This window comes from Manis pentadactyla, chromosome 2, assembly GCF_030020395.1.
Source record: "Manis pentadactyla isolate mManPen7 chromosome 2, mManPen7.hap1, whole genome shotgun sequence".
Taxonomy (NCBI): Eukaryota; Metazoa; Chordata; class Mammalia; order Pholidota; family Manidae; genus Manis; species Manis pentadactyla.
Window position 1 is genome coordinate 46,198,762 of NC_080020.1, and position 18,635 is coordinate 46,217,396.

Sequence of the window (18,635 nt, forward strand, 5' to 3'; positions counted from 1 at the left end):
GGTAGAGTGGCAGGTGATGCTGAGTGCTTCAGCAGGGGTGGGGGCAGGGTGGGGTTTGGGGCAGGGGGGCCAGGAGGGTCCCTGAGCAGAGGCCTGAGGGAGGCAAGTGAGGGCCATGTGGAAGAGGCTTCCAGGAAGGCGGCATGGGCACAAAGGCCTAAGGTGGGACCATGGTGGCACCGTTCCCAGGGCAGCAGGAAGGCCAGCACCGCCAGAGGGAGGGAGCAGAGGAGGACATGAGGATGTGGCTTCAACTCAAGAAAAGAGAAGCCTTGGAGGATTCCAAGCAGAGGAGTGACACAGTCAAATGTAGGGTTGGAAAGGACCCCTCTGGCTGTTGTTGGGGAAAGGCCTGGGGGTGCCAGTGGCCAGAGCCGGGAGCCCACTGGGGAAGCTGCCAACACTGTCCAGTCAGGGAAGCAGTGAAGTCTTGAGAAGGTCATCCTGGGCATCTTGAAGGTGGGGCTGACAGCATTTCCCAATGGGGAGGAGATAAGGTGTGAGAAAGACAGGAGGCCAGCAGGGCAAATTTGAGAGAGTGATGCTGTTGACTTGGAGGTCAAGGAAGTTCCGTTGGTCTGCAGGCCTCAAGGTCATCACTTGGCCCACCACGGGCCAGCAGCCAGGGAGCTGATGGTGGGCAGTTGCCATTTCGAGCCCTGGCCTTGTGCCACGTACCCAGCTGAGGGCTTCACTTGCATTCTCTTACCCCAAAGTTCCAGCAGCCCCCTCTGTAGCCCCATTCTACAGATGAGGAACCTGAGGCTCGAAGACAGGCGGTGGCTCCTCCAGAGTCCTACCACTTAATCAAGCTGGGATCTGAACCCAGATCTGTGTGACTCCAAGGCGAGGACCTGCACCCCACCCTCGGGGGCAGCCAGCCCGACTCCTGAGGCTTGCATCTCTCCCCCAGGTCCCAGGCAACTTCCACGTGTCCACACACAGTGCCACAGCCCAGCCACAGAACCCGGACATGACCCATGTCATCCACAAGCTCTCCTTTGGGGACACACTGCAGGTGAGTGGGGCACACTCAAAGTGGGGGGCCGGGGGGGGTGCTTACAGGGGTTGTGTCAACCCAGAGCCTCTGTCCTCCATGGACACAGAGAGATGTCCTTCAGAGGTGTCACTCGCTTTGACTCTCTGCTCCATCCACCAGCTTTTGTTTGTCATTCCTCCTGAGGGTGGGCCTGCAGTCTCATGGACAGTGCGCTGCACTTAGAACCTCAGTTGAGACCAGGGGGCTTGCTTGTCCTGAGCAAGGATTAAGTGCTAGTGCTTTCTCCGTGTTGGGGTAGCTGTGAAGTAGGAAGAGGCCAGGGAAGCCATTTGTCCAGGTCCCCCAGCAGACCTATCCAACTTGAGTCTATCTAGTCCATACCCCTCCACGGCCCTCCCCGCCTTATAGCTCAGGGCTGGTGCCCTGAGATAAACAGGGCTAACGTGGCAAGTGATGTGCTCTGGGAACCGTTGTTGTTAGATTGAGGGGCTGCCTCTAACAGGCCCAGCCCCACAGTTTTTCACCCTTTTCCGCCATGCAAAGGAACCCCACCCTGACCGACTGACCTCTGCTGGCCAAAGGCCAGGGAGCTGTGAGGCTTTCTTTCCTCCACCCACCATCAGAGGCCTGAAGGTAGAGTCCGTTACACCCTATTTGACAAAGAGAATTGGGGCTTAGAACAGGGAAGTGACTGCTCCAGCTGCAGTGCTGGGATTGGGAACCTGGGTCCTGACCCCAAGCCTTGCTTGAGAATCCTGTTTCCTGGTTGAGGGTGCTGGAGGGTGGGGGATCCTCCAGGCACGGTGACATACACGGGGCTCATACAGGCTCACAGCACACACACTTATATGTTACACCACTTATGTGCACACACACCTGCTCAGACTCAAACACACACTCATCAGACATGCACTCAAAGATGTGCGCTGACATATGTGTGCTCATACATATATCCTAAGAGCCATCCTTAAACACACCCCACAGGTGCATACAGACCCTTGCACAGACACTGCACACACACACACCTGGGTGTACTCACAAGCATTTCCCCACCACACACATATACACCCCACCCAGAGACACACACAGACTGTCCCAGGCTGGCACATCTTACATACAGACGTACCCACACACACCATTCCCTGTTCACACATACATGCTGCACACATCCATTTGCAACAAGCACACCTGATGTTGGTTGAATGCTTCCTTTGGGCCAAGCACTGTCTTTTACAAGCACAACCTTCTTTCACTCTCCCAGTGGCCTAAGAGGTGGGTATTTTATTGTATCCACTTTCCAAATGAGGAAACGGGCACAGAGAGGGTGCAGTCTGCTGCAGGGCTCAGTCATCACCTTTTCAGCCCCTTTGGAGGCCCCAGAGGTTTTCCTTAGGAGCAGAGAAGGCCCAGCCTCCCATGGGCCAGCCTCCCTGTCCACACGTGGGGAAGGCCCCACCCTGGGACTGTGGACTCCCTTTCTGCAGGCGAATTCACACAGGATTTGCCACCCACCCTCTCCCCTCTCTCCATCCAAGGGGCTGTTGTGTGGAGGATCCCCTGCCTGCCTTTCTGGGTTCAGATCCTGGCTCCACCACTGACTAGTTGTGTGACCTTGGACAAATTACTTTTTCTTGCCGACCCTCAGTTATCTTGTCTGTAACATGGGGACAGCAGTAGTAGCTGTCTCATAGGACTATGGTGAAGATAAATGGACTAAGGCACCTAAAGCTCCTAGATAAATGGCCGGCGTAGAGGAGGGTGGTCCAGGAGCTGGGCTGTCACCATCGTTACTACCTGTGCGCTCACTCTGTGCCAGGCCCTGGAGGATAGAGCATGCTGCCAGCCCTCAAGGGGCTCACACAGCCACAGAGGAGACAGACTGGAGGGGTGGTCACCTCCCCCAGTGGGACGGAGGCTGACAAACCCCAGGCAGGCAGTGGGCAGAGTACAGCCCACATGCTGAGCTTTGGACAGCGCCCTGGTGGCCAGTATACCCCCACCAGCTCAGCAAACCCTCACAGTAGCCCTGAAAGTGAGGCACTGTCAACCCCACATACACGTGGGGAGACTGATACCTGCAGTCACGAGTCCGGGATCACGCAGATCTGCAGAGCCAGAATTCCAACCCAGTCTTTGCAGCTCGCATACTCCTTCCTCATTGGAACCTTTGACCCCTTCTGTTTCTTCCCTAGAGGACAGCGATGTAGACAATGCCTTGCTTCCTCCTCACAGCTTGCTCAAGGATGCTGGATGGGGTTTCTTTTTCCTGATAAGGAAACTGGGTCAGAGAAATTCAGCCCCAGGTCTTCCTTTGCAATGGATCCATGAGACCCTTCCCAGATTTCTGCTCTGTGCCAGGCCCTGGGGTTAGAGTGATGGACAGACAACATAGTGTCCTCCCCCTCAAGTGAAGAAGAGATCAAATGTAAATAAGCATGATAACCTAGGGCAAGGGCTAAGAACAAGAGAAGCATAGGGTTCTGGGCAGTGATATGGGGGCAGGGACAGGCTGCCCCCCAGCCTGGGAGGTCAGGGAAGGTGACCTCTAAGGTGACATCTAAGCCAAGCCCTGAAGGGTGAGAAGGGTTTGGCCAAGCACAGGACAGAGAAGTCTCATGGGCAGGGGCATCTTACACATCTCCCATTCCATGACACCCCCAACCGGTCATTTTCATGTAAAAGACCCTCAAGTTTACTTATAGGAAAAATGGATCAGCAAGTGTTCACAACAGCAGAACACTGTTCTGTACGTGAGATGGCAGAGGCCGGGAGATGAGAGAGAGTTCATCAGAGTCAGCTGAGAGGGCTCAGAGTGTCCACCGGGAGGGGGAGCGCGGAGCTAGGTTTTATGTGTGGGGAGAGACCTGTGTTAGATTTGGGAAAGGGGGCTGACCAGGGCAGGCTGGTGGCTCAAAGCACCCATCTGCTGTGTGGGACATGGGCCCATGGGGCAAGACTGGGGAAACAGGTAAGAGAGGCTGTGGCCAGGCCCAGGGGAGACGAGGCAGGGGAGCTGGGGCAGGGAAGAGAGATGGGGGAGGGAGAGGGAGCAGTCCTGTGTTGCTCTGTGCCACTGGCAATACAGAAGGACAGTAGCAGCCTTCTGCTTAGTCATTGTTATGGTGGAAACTTCATTTTCCTTAAATGTAAAAAACTTAGCTGAGGGTCCATCTACCCATCTATTACCCACCAGTATTTATTGAGCACCTGCTGTGTGCTGGGCCTTATGCACATTGGTGAGGCTCCTGCCCATGTGGAGCTTATGGTCAAGAGGGGAAGACAAGGTAGTCAGATAATCACACAAATGAATGTGAGGGGACCATGATATGCAACAGTGGGAGGGAACATTCTAGCAATCTTGTCTCTGTAACCACCAGTCAGAGGTTAGAAACCAGACTTCAAACTGTCAATCCCAGGACAGCAGTGGACACATTTTCCTTTCCTTTGGGTTTGTTGAGAGCTGGCAGTTCTGTTAAGTACTCAGTGAACATCAGCCACCTGAAACTAGGAGTAGGAGTCAGGTCACCAGCTGCTGCCCACCTGTCCTGGAGTGGCCCTCTCTGCATAAGCCTGTCCCCACCTACCTTTCTAACCTCATTCTGTCCCACTCTTCCCCACTTCCTCTCTCGTCTCAGGGCCACATGGGCCCCTGCCTGTTCCTCAAGCTCCAGTCTCATGCCTTTGCATGTGCTCCTTGCCTGATTAACTTCCCACTTTCCTACAGATCTTGATGTTAATGTCACTTCCTCCAGGAAGCCCTCCAAGAGTGTCTATCTCAGCACCCCTCTTACACACGTCCATGGTGGCATGCCCCATGTACCATGTGGGCCTTGTCCTCTGTAGATTCTCTGTAAGGCTGACCTTCTTTCCCTTCTTCCTCAGAGAAGAGGCAGGCTGTTGCCTTCGGCCCCACTGTGCACCTGCCACGAGGAGACATCTCCTCAGCACTGTTGTATATTCTCCACAGCAGACATCGCAGGAGGCAAGCAGCCCTGGGTTCTTTACAGAGGGCTGTGGGGATCTCACAGGTTGCGTGCTGGGACCCAGAACCTTTCCTTGTGTTTTCTAAGTGGCTTAATGGAAAGAGCTCAGGATGGAGATCAGACAGACCTGAATTCAGAATTTGGCTCAGCCACTTATCAGCTGTGGGATGCTGGACAAGTTCAGGTGCTTCTCCAAGCCTTGCTCTGCTCTTCTGTAAAGTGGGCTCAATGGTACATTGTTAGGGGCATTAAATGAGATGACACAAAGTACCCAGGACAAAGTGGCACCGTAGGAGGTGCCCAAGATGGGAAGCAAGCTGGTACCTACCACATGCCAGACCTATGCCATGTCTGTATCTTGTTCCCCCACAACTTGTTTACAAGACTGACCATGCTGGGTCCCCATTTTATATATGGGTAAGGCCCCTAAACCAGGTTGTACCTGGCCAGCACTCACGGCCAGGGCCAGGCCTGGAGGTGGCAGCATCTTGGGGTCAGTCCCCTCACTGTGCTTCTCCACAGGTCCAGAACGTCCATGGGGCTTTCAACGCTCTTGGGGGAGCAGACAGACTCACCTCCAACCGTATGTATCCAGTGTCCCTATCCTGACCGGGAACAGCCTTCTGCCCTGGGATTCCCAGTGCAGTAGAGAGGGAAAGGGGGAGAGGAGAGGGAACCTTTACGAAGCACTCCATTAATGTATTAATGCTTCATTCCCACAGCTAGCCTGTAAGGAAGGTGGAATTATCCCTATTTTACAGAGAAGGGAAAAAAAGCGACTTACCCTCAGGAAAGTATACAGCAGCCCTGGGTCCCTCGTACGTGCTCAGTGGATACCAGCTATTAATCATCAGTGGTCATCATTAGTGCCCATAATTGTGCTTAGTTGAGCTAATTGCCTCAGATCCTGCAGGGAGTGATGGCCCAGCCAGAATCCATCGGCTCCAGTGGCAGCACTAGAACAGGGCTGTGGGTGGCTTGCTCAAGTCTGACCACTTGTGCCACATTTCCCACCCCACCCTGTCCTCCTCCCCGAGCTCTCTCCCCCTCAGCTGGCTGGCCCCCTGGCCCAGATTAAAGGGGGCTCCACATCTTTACACGCTGGCAGAAGAGCGTACACATCTACACACATGCATGCATGTATACCTGGGGCCTTGGGTGTGTGCACAGAATGGGCCAGGGAGGCCTGTCTGCTCAAGTGGATCCACCCACTAGATACTACAGGACAGGTTACCTTGGCTTTTCTTATTTCTTAAAATCTGCCCCCTAGTAGTCAGAAATTAAAGCAAAAGAAATCAAGTTTTTCATTTCTCTTTGCTCCTGTGAATCCTTGTCCATGAGTAGAAGTCAGTTTTTCAGAGCATAGCCAGCAGTTTACCTTCTGATAGTTGTACTTGGCATTATTATGTAACAACAGTCTACAGTTTTTCCAATACAGTAGTAGAGGCACAGCTGCCCACTAGCAGCTCTGCCATGCTTTATTAAGCCATTGTCTTTTCATGGGAAATATCTATTGCTTTGTTTATTGTGACAGTAATGGCTCTGATATTTATGGCGTTTGTTTTACATTAATTATGCCCCTGCCTTCCAGCTAGGTGCACGCCCATTCACGCCGCCTCCCGCAGTGTATGACTGTACAGCAGTACCTCCAGGTACTGTAAATTCGTTCAACCATTGTGGAAAGCAGTATGGAGGTTCCTCAAAAAACTAAAAATAGAAATACCATTTGACCCAGGAATTCCACTCCTAGGAATTTACCCTAAGAATGCAGGAGCCCAGATTCAAAAAGACATATGTACCCCTGTGTTTATCGCAGCACTATTTACAATAGCCAAGAAATGGAAGCAACCTAAGTGTCCATCAGTAGATGGATGGAGGAGAGGATTCTTCATATGATGGCGTAATCATCATAGTTCTGTGTAAGGGCACCAGGTTGTCCCTGGGTAGCCGTCCACTCGTGCTTGCAGTTAGCATGGACCCCTCAGCTCTGATACTGAAACAGGATCAAGCTAGGAAGGACCCAGTGTGTGCCAGCTGATGGAGGCTATGGCTAGAAAACCTTGCCTGCTCTGGGGCTAGAGATGAAAGCCATCTCAGGCTGACTTCAGTGGAAAGAAAAATGGGTTCAGTCAAGTAACAGACAGCCAGGGGCAGGGCTAGCTGTCTTCCTCATTTCCTCAGCTCTCAAGCCCAGCTTCCACATGCGGCCTGTGCCTTTGTGGGTCCCTCTGCTCCCAGATCTTCTCGTAAAGACTGCTTCTTGTCATTTAGATCTCAGCTCAAATGCCACCACCTCAGAGAGGCCCTTCCTGACCACCTTATCTAAAGTAACCCGACTTCTAATAACAAACCTGTTGTTCTTCCTCACACAGACCACTCTGTTTGAAGATCCTGAGGAGTGACTGTTGATGTGTTAGCTTTGATGATGGCATTGTGGTTACTGTGTGTTGTTTTGTTATTTTTTAAGTGTCTTTGTCTTTTATAGACCCATAACTAAAGCATTTGTGGATGAATTGATGTGAAGTTTGGAATGTGCTTCAAAAGAAAATGGGAGGAGAAGAATGGTGGGGTAGAGATGAGGCAAAGTTAGCTGTGTTTTGTTAATTGCTGAAGCTGGGGGATGGGTACATGGGGGTTCATTATACAATCCCCTACTTTTTATATGTTTGAGTTTTGCCATGCTAAGATGTTTGGAGAGGGGAACGAGCAGCGCCTAGGAGGGATCAGCTGACAAGGAATCTATGTAGGCATTTGGCAGATTACGTCAAAGGCCTTAAAAATGGTCATTGCTTTTGAGTCATCAATTATACTCAAAGGAGAGTAAGCTAGGGAAATAAGAGTGTGCAAAGATTTAGGAAAATAACATTCATTGGGTCATTGTTTATGAGTGAAAATGAGGAACAGCGTCAGTGTCTAGCCACAGAGACTTGACTGAATTTATTGTACGTGGCCATGCTGGGAGATGCATGCAGACACTGTCCGTGATGTGTCAGAACCTCGTTGGATTAAAGGGAGCAGCAACACATATTGAGCAATTACTATGTGGTAGGCACTGTGCTAGGGATATGGCAGTGAATAAAACAAACATTGTGGAGTTTACATTGTGTGTCTTGGACCTGAAATGGTATCTGTGATGCTCAATTCTTAGAAAAAGGTACGGTATGATCCAATTTTAGGAAAACATATATATAAATATAAGTCTGGCAATTTATACACAAGAATGTGAACCCATGGTTTTCTGTGATGGTGGATTTGTGTGCAATTTTATTTTTTCTTTATGATAATCTGTGTTTTATACAAATTTCTTTTTCTTTTTTTTTTTATTATGATATCATTAATATACAGTCACATGAGCAACATTGTGGTTACTAGATTCCCCCCATTATCAAATCCCCACCACATACCCCATTAGAGTCACTGTCCATCAGTGTAATAAGATTCTATAGAGTCACTACTTGTCTTCCCTGTGTTATACTGCCTTCCCTGTGCCTGTCCCCCCTACATTAAGTGTGCTAATCGTAATGCACCTTATTCCCCTTATCACTCCCTTGCCATCCCCCACCCCCAGTCCCTTTCCCTTTGATAACTGTTAGTCCATTCTTGGGTTCTGTGAGTCTGCTGCTGTTTTGTTCCTTCAGTTTTTGCTTTGTTTTTATACTCCACAGATGAGTGAAATCATTTGATACTTGTCTTTCTCCACCTGGCTTATTTCACTGAGCATAATACCCTCTAGCTCCATCCATGTTGTTGCAAATGGTAGGGTTTGTTTTCTTCTTATGGCTGAATAATATTCCATTGTGTATATGTACCACATCTTCTTTATCTATTCATTTACTGATGGACACTTAGGTTGCTTCCATTTCTTGGCTATAGTAAATAATACTGCAGTAAACATAGGGGTGCATATATCTTTTTGAATCTAGGATCCTGCATTCTTAGGGTAACCTAGGAGTGGAATTCCTGGGTATTTTTAGTTTTTTGAGGAACCTCCATACTGCTTTCCACAATGGTTGAACTAATTTACATTCCCACCAGCAGTGTAGGAGGGTTCCCTTTTCTCCACATCCTTGCCAGCCTTTGGCCATCCCAGCTGGTGTGAGGTGATATCTCTTTGTGGTTTTAATTTGCATTTCTCTGATGATTAGCAATGAGTAGCATCTTTTCATGTGCCTGTTGGCCATCTGAATTTCTTCTTTGGAGAAGTATCTGTTCAGATCCGCTGCCCATTTTTTAATAGGATTATTTGCTTTTTGTTTGTTGAGGCATGTGAACTTGTTATATATTTTGGATGTCAACCCCTTATCGGATATGTCATTTACAAATATATTCTCCCATACTGTAGGATGCCTTTTTGTTCTGTTGATGGTGTCTTTTACCGTACACAAGCTTTTTAGTTTGATGTAGTCCCACTTGTTCATTTTTGCTTCTGTTTCCCTTGCCCAGAGAGATATTCTCATGAAAAAGTTGCTGATGTTTATATTCAAGAGAGTTTTGCCTATGTTTTCTTTTAAGAGTTTAATGATGTCATGACTTACGTTCAGGTCTTTGATCCATTTTGAGTTTACTTTTGTGTATGGAATTAGACAGTAATCCAGTTTCATTCTCTTACATGTAGTTGTCCAGTTCCGCCAACACCAGCTGTTGAAGAGGCTGTTATTTCCCCATTGTATGTCCATGGCTCCTTTATCGTATATTAATTGACCATATATGCTTGGGTTAATATCTGGACTCTCTAGTCTATTCCATTGGTCTGTGGGTCTGTTGTTGTGCCAGTACCGAATTGTCTTGATTACTGTGGCTTTGTAGTAGAGCTTGAAGTTGGGAAGCTGTTTTATACAAATGTTAAGAGAACCATTACAGGTGTGATTTGCATAAGGCATTCACTTGGATTCCTTCAGGTTGTTACCCGGGCCAGTGGGCATTTGGAGCACTATATTTCAACTGTGGTCTTCGGCATCTGGTTTAAAATGCAGATTCTGGGCCCCACCCGAGACTCAAAGGAGCAGGAGTCTCCAGGGGTGAGGCCCAGCTGTTTGCCTGTTAAATCCTGGGGGACTCTAGTACTCCTGATGTAGAGGACCACTGTGGGGTTGGGCTGCTGGATGTTGGGGTCTCAGGGGCTTAGCACTGAGGCTACAGGATTTTTCTCAGGTTTTTGAGGGTTGGGGTTTCAAGGCAGGTCAGGAAGTACTGTCCTCTCCATACCAAGATGCTGTAGTGGCAGGAAGAAGCTGTGAACACCATCTACATCCCCTGCCTTCCTACCGAAGATGAGACCAAGGATTCAGGACTGACTCAGCCATGAGACCAGAAATAGAGCCTATAGACCTAAATTTCTATGTTGCTTTAGCTCCATGGTCCCTGGCTGAGATTCTAGAAAGTAAAAATAGAGGGGTCCTTGAACTTCTCTTAGCATCCCAGAAGGCCCAAAGGAATTCATACCTTTCCTGGATGATACTTGGCAGCTTTGACTAGAGCTGTATTAGCGTATTGTTTGATTCCAGTTACCTCATGCTTATCAGAAGCTGATTCATCTGTTCTTTCATTCATGCCTCTGACCAGCCATCCCTCCCTCCATTCATTCATTCATTAAGTAAGCATTTGACACTGTCCACTCCGTGCCAGGCCATGTGCAGGGTTCTGGAGAAGCAAAGATGAGTAAGACTGGGTCCCTGTTCTCCACAGCCTCCCCATGCAGTGGGGGTGGGGTAAGAGTTGCAGTGGTCTCATGATGGGGCCTGGTGAAGGAGAACTGATCTCCTATTAACTGAAAGTTAATGGATTCTTCATAGATGCAGTTTTTCTGGTTGGTAGGCTCTTTCCTTACAAAACAAATTCAGTTTGTTTCAAAGGTAACAATATTCAAACAGGGCCAGAGGATGCACAATAAAGTATGATCTTTATCAAATCCCACCTTTTTCCCCAGAGGCTAACACTGCTAATAGTTTCTTGGTAGCTTTCCAGAAAAATATTCTGTATGTTCATGCATAGAGAGAGAATGTCTTCCCTGCCCCCAGTACACAGAAACATTGTTATTAACCCTGTTCTGTAACTTAGTTCTTTTTAGTTAAACAATATGGTTTGAGGAGTGGCCTTTCCCAGTACCTACCCTTCAACAGTTGCCCTATTGGTGGACATTTGGGTTGTTCCCAGAATTTTAAAATTATATACAGTGCAGGAGTAAAGATCCTGACAGATAGAGTCTCTCAGTTCCTGGTGTCCAAAGGGAGAAAATGAAGAGGGGTTGTTTGGTGGTGAAAATGTGAAAACTGAGCCCCTCCCCCTTCAAGCTTTAGGGCTGAAATGATACAGAAAGAGCTGCCAGCCAGGAAGTGCTCATCCCTGCTCCATCCTTCTGTGTCCTTTCCATAGCTCTCGCCTCCCATGACTACATCTTGAAGATCGTGCCCACTGTTTACGAAGACAAGAGTGGCAAGCAGCGGTACTCTTACCAGTACACGGTGGCCAACAAGGTATGCGGGCGGCGGCTGCGTCCAGCTGCGTGCAATCGCGCCCCCTGCTGGCCAAGAGCGGGGACACAAGTGTCTGGGCATGAATTCTGCTTTCTCCCCTTCAAGGGCCCTTTCCTGGGAGCCTGCTCTGGCCAGGCTCTGTCCCTGGAAAATGATAGGAGGCTGAAAGGAATCTCCTGGGAAAACCAGAAGATAGGTTGTGATAGGTCATGATCTGTTTGACAAGGAGCAGGCAGGTGGCCTCGCTGAGAGGTCTCAGGGGTTGCAGGTGTCTCCACAGCCTGGCATCTGGCCCAGTCCGTTAGACACCAGGCACTGATATGTCAGCACACACAGATGCTCCGCCTCAGGCCAGTAGCACTTTATCCAATACCATGAGGCTCTTGAATCACACTGGGTGGCTGTTGGTTAGCAGGATTGTCCTAGGACTCGATACTCAGAGTCATGGAAATGCAGGCAGGTGTCGGTGAGAAGCAGAGCACGGTCAGAGTCAGCCATGGGCTTCAGGAGATGACCCTGCCAATGGGGTGTGAATGCTTGATGAGTATTGGTGGAGGCACCCCCTTTACCACCAGGATGCTCCTTTTTCTTCTGTTCCAGGGCTGCCCAAATCCCTTATAGGTGATATATTGTTTAGTTCAATTGGTAATAATAATAATAATAATAATAGTAAAGCTGTTATTTATTAAGCACTTACTATGGGCTGGACATTGTGCTAAGCTCTCTACCTCCATCATTTTTTTTTCAATCATCATGACAGCTCTGATACTGGGACTGTTTTTGTCCCCATTTGACAGATTTGGCCACCGAGGCACTGAGAGGTAGTCATAGAGCTACAAAGTGGCCAGGTGGGGATTGGAACTGGCTTCTCCTTGGGCTCCAGAGCCTGGCCTCTTCATCACATCACCTATTCAGTCTGAAAAAGGGGCTATTGAGTCTGCTGGGCTGGGTGTTACTCTTTCTTGGGTAACTTGAGATCTGTCTGCTTTGTCCCACCGCTGCTGATCTGGTGTAACCCTCCAAAGGGAGTCTGTTCTTTTATTCACTGTTTCTTGGAAGCTGTCTTATTGTAACTGTCAAGTGCTGACAGCATCTAATAGATGAGAGAGCATGGATGGAGTCTGAGCAGAAAAAGTGTGGGCTGTGGAGCACACTGCTGGTTCAAACGCAGCGTGGGCACTCGCTGTGTGACTGGGACAAGTCACATAACTGCTCTGTGCCTCAGTTTATTCATTTGTATAAAGGAATGGTGCCCACCTCATAAGATTGCTATCAACTAAGGCAAATGTTTTTAAAATCACGTAGGCTACAAGGAAGGCTTTGGGTAAATTGTCCCTACTGCTGCTATTTCTCATTATTTTCCTCGGTCCCTCAGTTCTGGGCTGTGAACCAGACAGTCACCCTGCCCTATCAGCTATCCCTGGAGAAAACTGATCGTGTTTTGCCCAAGGTTCCTTCCTCTGAGGCTTTGGCAAGGGTCCAGCAGCCAGAAGAGCTTGCTCAGCTCTCCCTGTGGCCTTGGCCCCAGCCTGCCCTGTGAGCAAGCAGAGCTGCGCCCCTCGGGGCTGGTGGCCATCCATCAAGGAGGGCGGGTCTTGGGGTTATCCCTGGAGAAGCCTCCGAGCTTAGGCCCCAGGATTTGGGCTTGGGGTGCCCCTGGGGTTCAGTTTGGTCTCCAGTTATTGTACGTGGATCAGAGTAGCCCAGAGGTTTTCAGCATCCTGAAGTGGCCAGACTGGAGAGGATACCCATTAATTCAGCCCCTTAGCATCCTTTTAGTTCCAGCCAATGCCTCCTCAGGAAGCCTTGTGGTAGGGCTGAGGCCTCTCACTTTCCAGTTCTGTGGGTGTGGGTATTCCTTTGAAGACACCCACTCCCACACGGCCTTTATACTTCTCTCTCTCTCTCTCTCTCTCTCTCTCTCTCTCTCTCACACACACACACACACACACAGACACACACACGCACACCCCACAGAATGTCATGGGTAGCATAGAATGTTCCTTCCTCATGAGGCCTTCAGATACCTCTGGGAGAACTGGTTGTCCATTCATGACCCTCTCAGTGCCCATGTCCCTCCGTCACGCACGTACATTGTTGCAGTATTGCAGATATTTTCCATCTGCCTCTTCCAGACTGTGGCCCCCTCGGGAAAGGGGTGGGGCTCACTCCCCTCAGGGTCCCCAGCAGCCAGCACAGGGCCAGCACACAGGGGAGTTGCTCAGTAAACTAACATTGAATAAATGAATGAATTTTCCATGGTCCAGAAGTTGAAAGAAAGGTTTTTAATTCAGACTGATCCCCAGTCACACTTGTCCTTTCATATCTCGTGCTCAGATTCATATTTTAGGCTGGGGTGCTTCCAGGTCATAGAGTCAACTTTCAAGTAGCCACAAGGGTCAGAAATGCCCCCAGTAATGTTGTCTAGACACATGCTGATGGCAGAGGCTCCAGGGGAAAGGGTGGGGCAGGAGGGACCCGTGGAGCCTGGCTCTGGCAGGGAGAGAGAGGGAGGAAAGCCCATTCTTGTGGTTTGTCAGGGACCCTCTGAAATGCACCCCCACCCACCATGAGACACAGTTTGTGTGTATGATTCTCACACGCCCCCCTCCTCTTCCCAGGAGTATGTTGCCTACAGCCACACGGGCCGCATCATCCCCGCCATCTGGTTCCGCTATGACCTTAGCCCCATCACGGTCAAGTACACAGAGAGACGGCAGCCTCTGTACAGGTTCATCACCACGGTGAGTGGGCGAGGCACCTGCTGTGGGCTCCTTCTCTTGGCACCCCTATGGGTTCTCAAAGAAATAGGATCCAGCCTGCAGGGCTAGGGGCTCAGGCTGTGCACAGAGGGCTTTGATCCCTAGGATTTTTAGAAATGTCATCAGAATCACATCGATATTGATGGTGTTTCATCAAGAAAATATTTTCCAGAGGGGGAATGCCACTGAATCACTTTAATTCCTTAAGCATATCTTTATATGACTCAATAGATGTTCATGATTTTCTACAATTTTTTTATGGAAATTATTCTTAGCAGGCTTTATCTTTTTCTGTGTAAATTTTACAGTGAAGAAATTTAACTCATTTTTTTTCCATGTCTCTTTTCCAATTATAGCTGTTGAGATTGTCAGGTTTTTTCTTTATTTTTGCCATTGTCTCCATCAAGTCCAGTTTTCTGTGGAGCAACTTCAAGATGATGTCAGTTTTCTTTGATGCTGATCATTTCTGTCATGTGTACTGTTTCCTGGCCTCTGATTCAAAATGTCCTTAGGATCAGAACAGCAGGGGCATAGTGTTCTGCTTCAGCCAAGAGGCCTGGAGATATTTGGTAAGCCAGAGTCGGCGGAGGTAGAAGAGATGGGGTAATTAGCCCTACCCCACAGATTTGGAAACTGAGGCCTAAATGCCCTTATGTTTCTATATTTCCTCATACTTCTTTCTTTTTTAACCTCTTCCTGCTTTTAATAATGATTCAAGATCAGAGGTATAGTTTTGGGGCTTTCATTTCCCGCTTTGACTAGATTTGTATTAGTCAGGACTCTACTGAGCAAGAGACAGACCTCACATCAAGTTGACTAGAGGGCTAGTAGGCCTCAGGCATGGCACAGACGTTGTCCAGAGTAGGTCTTTCTTCATCTTGCTTTCCCCTGTGATGGCTCATTTTTCTTTTTTTTAATTTTCTTTTTGGTATCATTAATATACACTTACATGAACAACACTGTGGTTACTAGATTCCCCCCATTATCAATTCCCCCCCACATACCCCATTACAGTCACTGTCCATCAGCATAGTAAGATGCTATAGAATCACTACTTGTCCTCTCTGTATATACTGCCTTCCCCGTGTCCCCTCCACTACATTATGTGTGCTAATCGTAATGCCCCTTTGTCCCCCTTATCCCTCCCTTCCCACCCATCCTCTCCAGTCCCTTTCCCTTTGGTAACTGTTAGTCCATTCTTGAGTTCTGTGAGTCTGCTGCTGTTTTGTTCCTTCAGTTTTGCTTTGTTCTTATACTCCACAGATGAGTGAAATAATTTGGTACTTGTCTTTCTGTGCTGGCTCATTTTCAAATAGAATTTACTAGTACAAAGTGCCTCTTTCTTCATAATTTTGTCCCAGTTCCTGCATAGAACACGCAGCACTGGCGTAGGCCTGACTCAGATTCCATGCCATGGTTGCGGCCTGGAGAACGAATGGAGTGGTCCAGTTGGCCAGCCCCACCCAGACCACAAGGACAAAGATTATGAGGGGGCAGTGTTCCCCAAGGGAAAAAACCCCCAGGGCCAGTTCCTAGAAGAGGGAGGAGGGGTGCTAGGAAGCAGAAAGGTCAGGTGTCTGCAAGGTCTCCCTCTTGTAATCTATGAAATAAGAATAATAATCCTTGCTTTTCCTCCCTCCCAGCACCTTGTGGGACTCAAAGCAGATCATGAAAGAGAAACTCTCTGTAGTTACAGAAAGCCAAGTAGATACAAAGGTATCAACAGTCCAGTGCTTATATGAACTTCAGAAGAGCCTTTTGCTGTTCCCTGACTCCATAAAAACTTGAGACTTCTGATCCACAAAGGACCCTTAACATAAAGCTAAGACACCCGACACAAACTAGGAAAAGCTGCTTGCCACACATATAAGAAAGGAGTAATCTTCAGAATTCATATCTAAAGAATTCGTGTGAGGCAGTAAGAAAAGCTAAGTGACCAAAAAGAAAAATAGGTAAGGACTTGACCATCCACAGAAGAGACCATGCTGGCAGTCCAAAGATGCCCGAATCCACTAGAAGTTGGAGGAGTAAGATTCAAAACAAGAGTCAGTTCAATCCTATTGGAGTGGCAGAAATTAAAGACCAGCCACCATTAAAACTGGGAGGATGTGAGGCAGGGGGGACCTGCATGTACTATCTGGTGCACAGGAAAATTGGGTCAGCCCCTTTGGAAAGAGATGTATAAACCCTTTGACCCAAAAGTCAGGGAATTTGTGAGCAAGTGATTTTCTCCAAGGCCTCACAGAGTAGCACCCCAAGTGGGTCTTGGTGCCAATTCTTATCCCAGTACTTCTGCAGCATACCTAGAATAAGACAAAAACTATGACACAAGTAGGTACCTCTGCAGGTAACGTCTTCTCCTCCAGAGGCCCTGGGGGCTGTAGCATTGACAGTGGCAGAGAAACCCCTATGCCCACACTTCCCTGTAGGGTTGAGAAGTTTCTTCATGTCCCCCTTCCTGTTTGCTCCCACTTGAAAAATAGTTGAGGCTCTCAGAGGTGAAGGCAAGTGGCTGAGAAATGAAGTGACGTGGCTTATTCACTAAACGTTTGCTAGAATGTCACATGCTGGGCCCTCTGATGGGCAGCTGGGATAGTCGAATTAGGTATGAGCCTTGTCTGCAAGCTGCTCCCAGCTGCTGGGGGAGATGGGTAAGTGTCCAGAGAACTGCAGCCCCCTCCGGTGGGTCCCCAGGGAGCAGCGGGCCAGGCACAGCAGCAATGGCAAAGTTTCCTTCTGCTTGGGGGAGGGAACCCTGAGATGTGTCTTGAAGGGTGCAGAGACGTTTTGCACATGGGTGCATGAAGGAGAGGTCTTAGCAAAGGGAGTAGTACATTGGTACTATTGTACAGATGGTACATGCAGAGCTGCCCCACATAGCATGTCTGATGAGGCCATGCAGCCTCTTTTGATGGGAATGGACTTCTGGGAGCTGGAGGTTCCAGGAAGTCACAGGGAAAGAGCCTGTCCTTCATCAGTCAGAAGCCAAACGTCTCCGTGACTCCATTTCCTTCTCCTCCTCCTTTTGCCACCAGCCTTTCCTCTATCTCTGCCCCATCCACCTCCACCCGAGCATGGGCCATGCTGCAGGGAATTCCCTGACATCAGTAGCTGGGTGGTTTTTCTGAAGGCCCCAGGCCACTGTCTTGGTTGCTATAGCAGCCATGGGATCAGCCCCAAGTGGGCCAGTGGCTGTCCCTGGCAGATGGCGTCATTGTGGAGCTTCAAAGGCCCTTGTCACAGGGTGGCAGATGTGGGGATGACGCTCGCACGCAGACACAGCACAAAGACCTCCGGGAGCCCTCGCAGGGGGGAGTGGGGCAAGGACGGAAGTAGTGACACCTGCTGTGACTACTCTTTTTCTCTTTTTAAAAAATCAAACACTTGTGTGCAAAGCCCCCAAACCCCAAATGGGAGCCTCTGCAAATAGCTCCTCAGAGTGGTTGCTGAAGAGGGGGCTTAGGGCAGATGTCGTCATGTGATTGCTGAGGGGCTGCAGAGGCAGCTGTGGGTAGGCTGGAAGGAGGAGGGTGCCACTGGCAGTGGGGTGGAGGGAGAGGCAGGTGGGACCTCTGTCATTCATTTTTAAGTACCAACTACCTGACTTATTCAGGGTTGCCCATCCATGGTCTCCCTGTGTGCAAGGGACCTGTTCGTCCTGAACCTGAACAGAGGAGGGTTCCTCCTCCCAAAATCACCAGCCTGCTTGGGGCTCCTCTCACTGGGCACCCAGGGCACCTAGCTCAGTCCTGTGCTTTATGCTATTCCAGAAAATTCCATCACTAAGGGAATAAACAGGTGGTCTTTAACAACAGGCAAGTGCTCCCCTTGAAAGTGTCCTCTCCCACACACACATTTGTCCCCTGCCACTTGCTGGAGCCCCTTTTTTGAGATTGCCTTCAAGTAGGCTGTTGTGACAGATTGAGTGGCTTCAGAGGTGTCACATCACTTTCCTTGTGTGTTTTATTCTATTTGAGGTAACAGCCAAAAGTCTCAAAGCACCAAACTGGGCCATGGCAGTTTTGGCCCACCACTAAGTACCCGTTGGTATTTACATGCCTCCCATTGCATGGGAAGAAGAAAGCTCAGCAGAGATGGCTGAATCAGACATAATCCCTGCCCTTGGGGTGCTCCTTGCTAGTGAAATAATTGCCCAGACTTCAGATCACACTTCATAGTTGCCAGGCATGATTATGATGAGCTTCAAGTCTAATTCACTTCTGTGTACCCAGCATCCTGCACTGGGCCTGGCCTGGACATAGGTGCTCAGAAATATACAAAGGTGGCTGCTTGAAGAAGTGATTGTTTAGCTGTGCTTATTAAGCATCTACTATGTACCAAGCAATTTTATACTTATCTCCTTTATCCCTTCTGGGAACCCTCCAAGGTAGAGATAACATCATTTCTGTTTTATGTA

At 49.0% G+C, this 18,635-nt stretch overlaps 1 protein-coding gene across 2 annotated transcripts in view; it reads left to right on the top strand.

Moving 5' to 3' along the window:
• Window positions 1-18,635, top strand: part of ERGIC1 (endoplasmic reticulum-golgi intermediate compartment 1) — a 102,445-nt gene that overhangs the window by 77,151 nt on the left and 6,659 nt on the right. For both annotated transcript variants that reach the window (XM_036884750.2, XM_036884748.2), the window contains 4 exons: window positions 914-1,018; window positions 5,506-5,566; window positions 11,356-11,456; window positions 14,078-14,200. In XM_036884750.2, coding sequence (XP_036740645.1) covers window positions 914-1,018; window positions 5,506-5,566; window positions 11,356-11,456; window positions 14,078-14,200 — 390 coding nt within the window. The remainder of the gene's footprint in view (window positions 1-913; window positions 1,019-5,505; window positions 5,567-11,355; window positions 11,457-14,077; window positions 14,201-18,635) is intronic.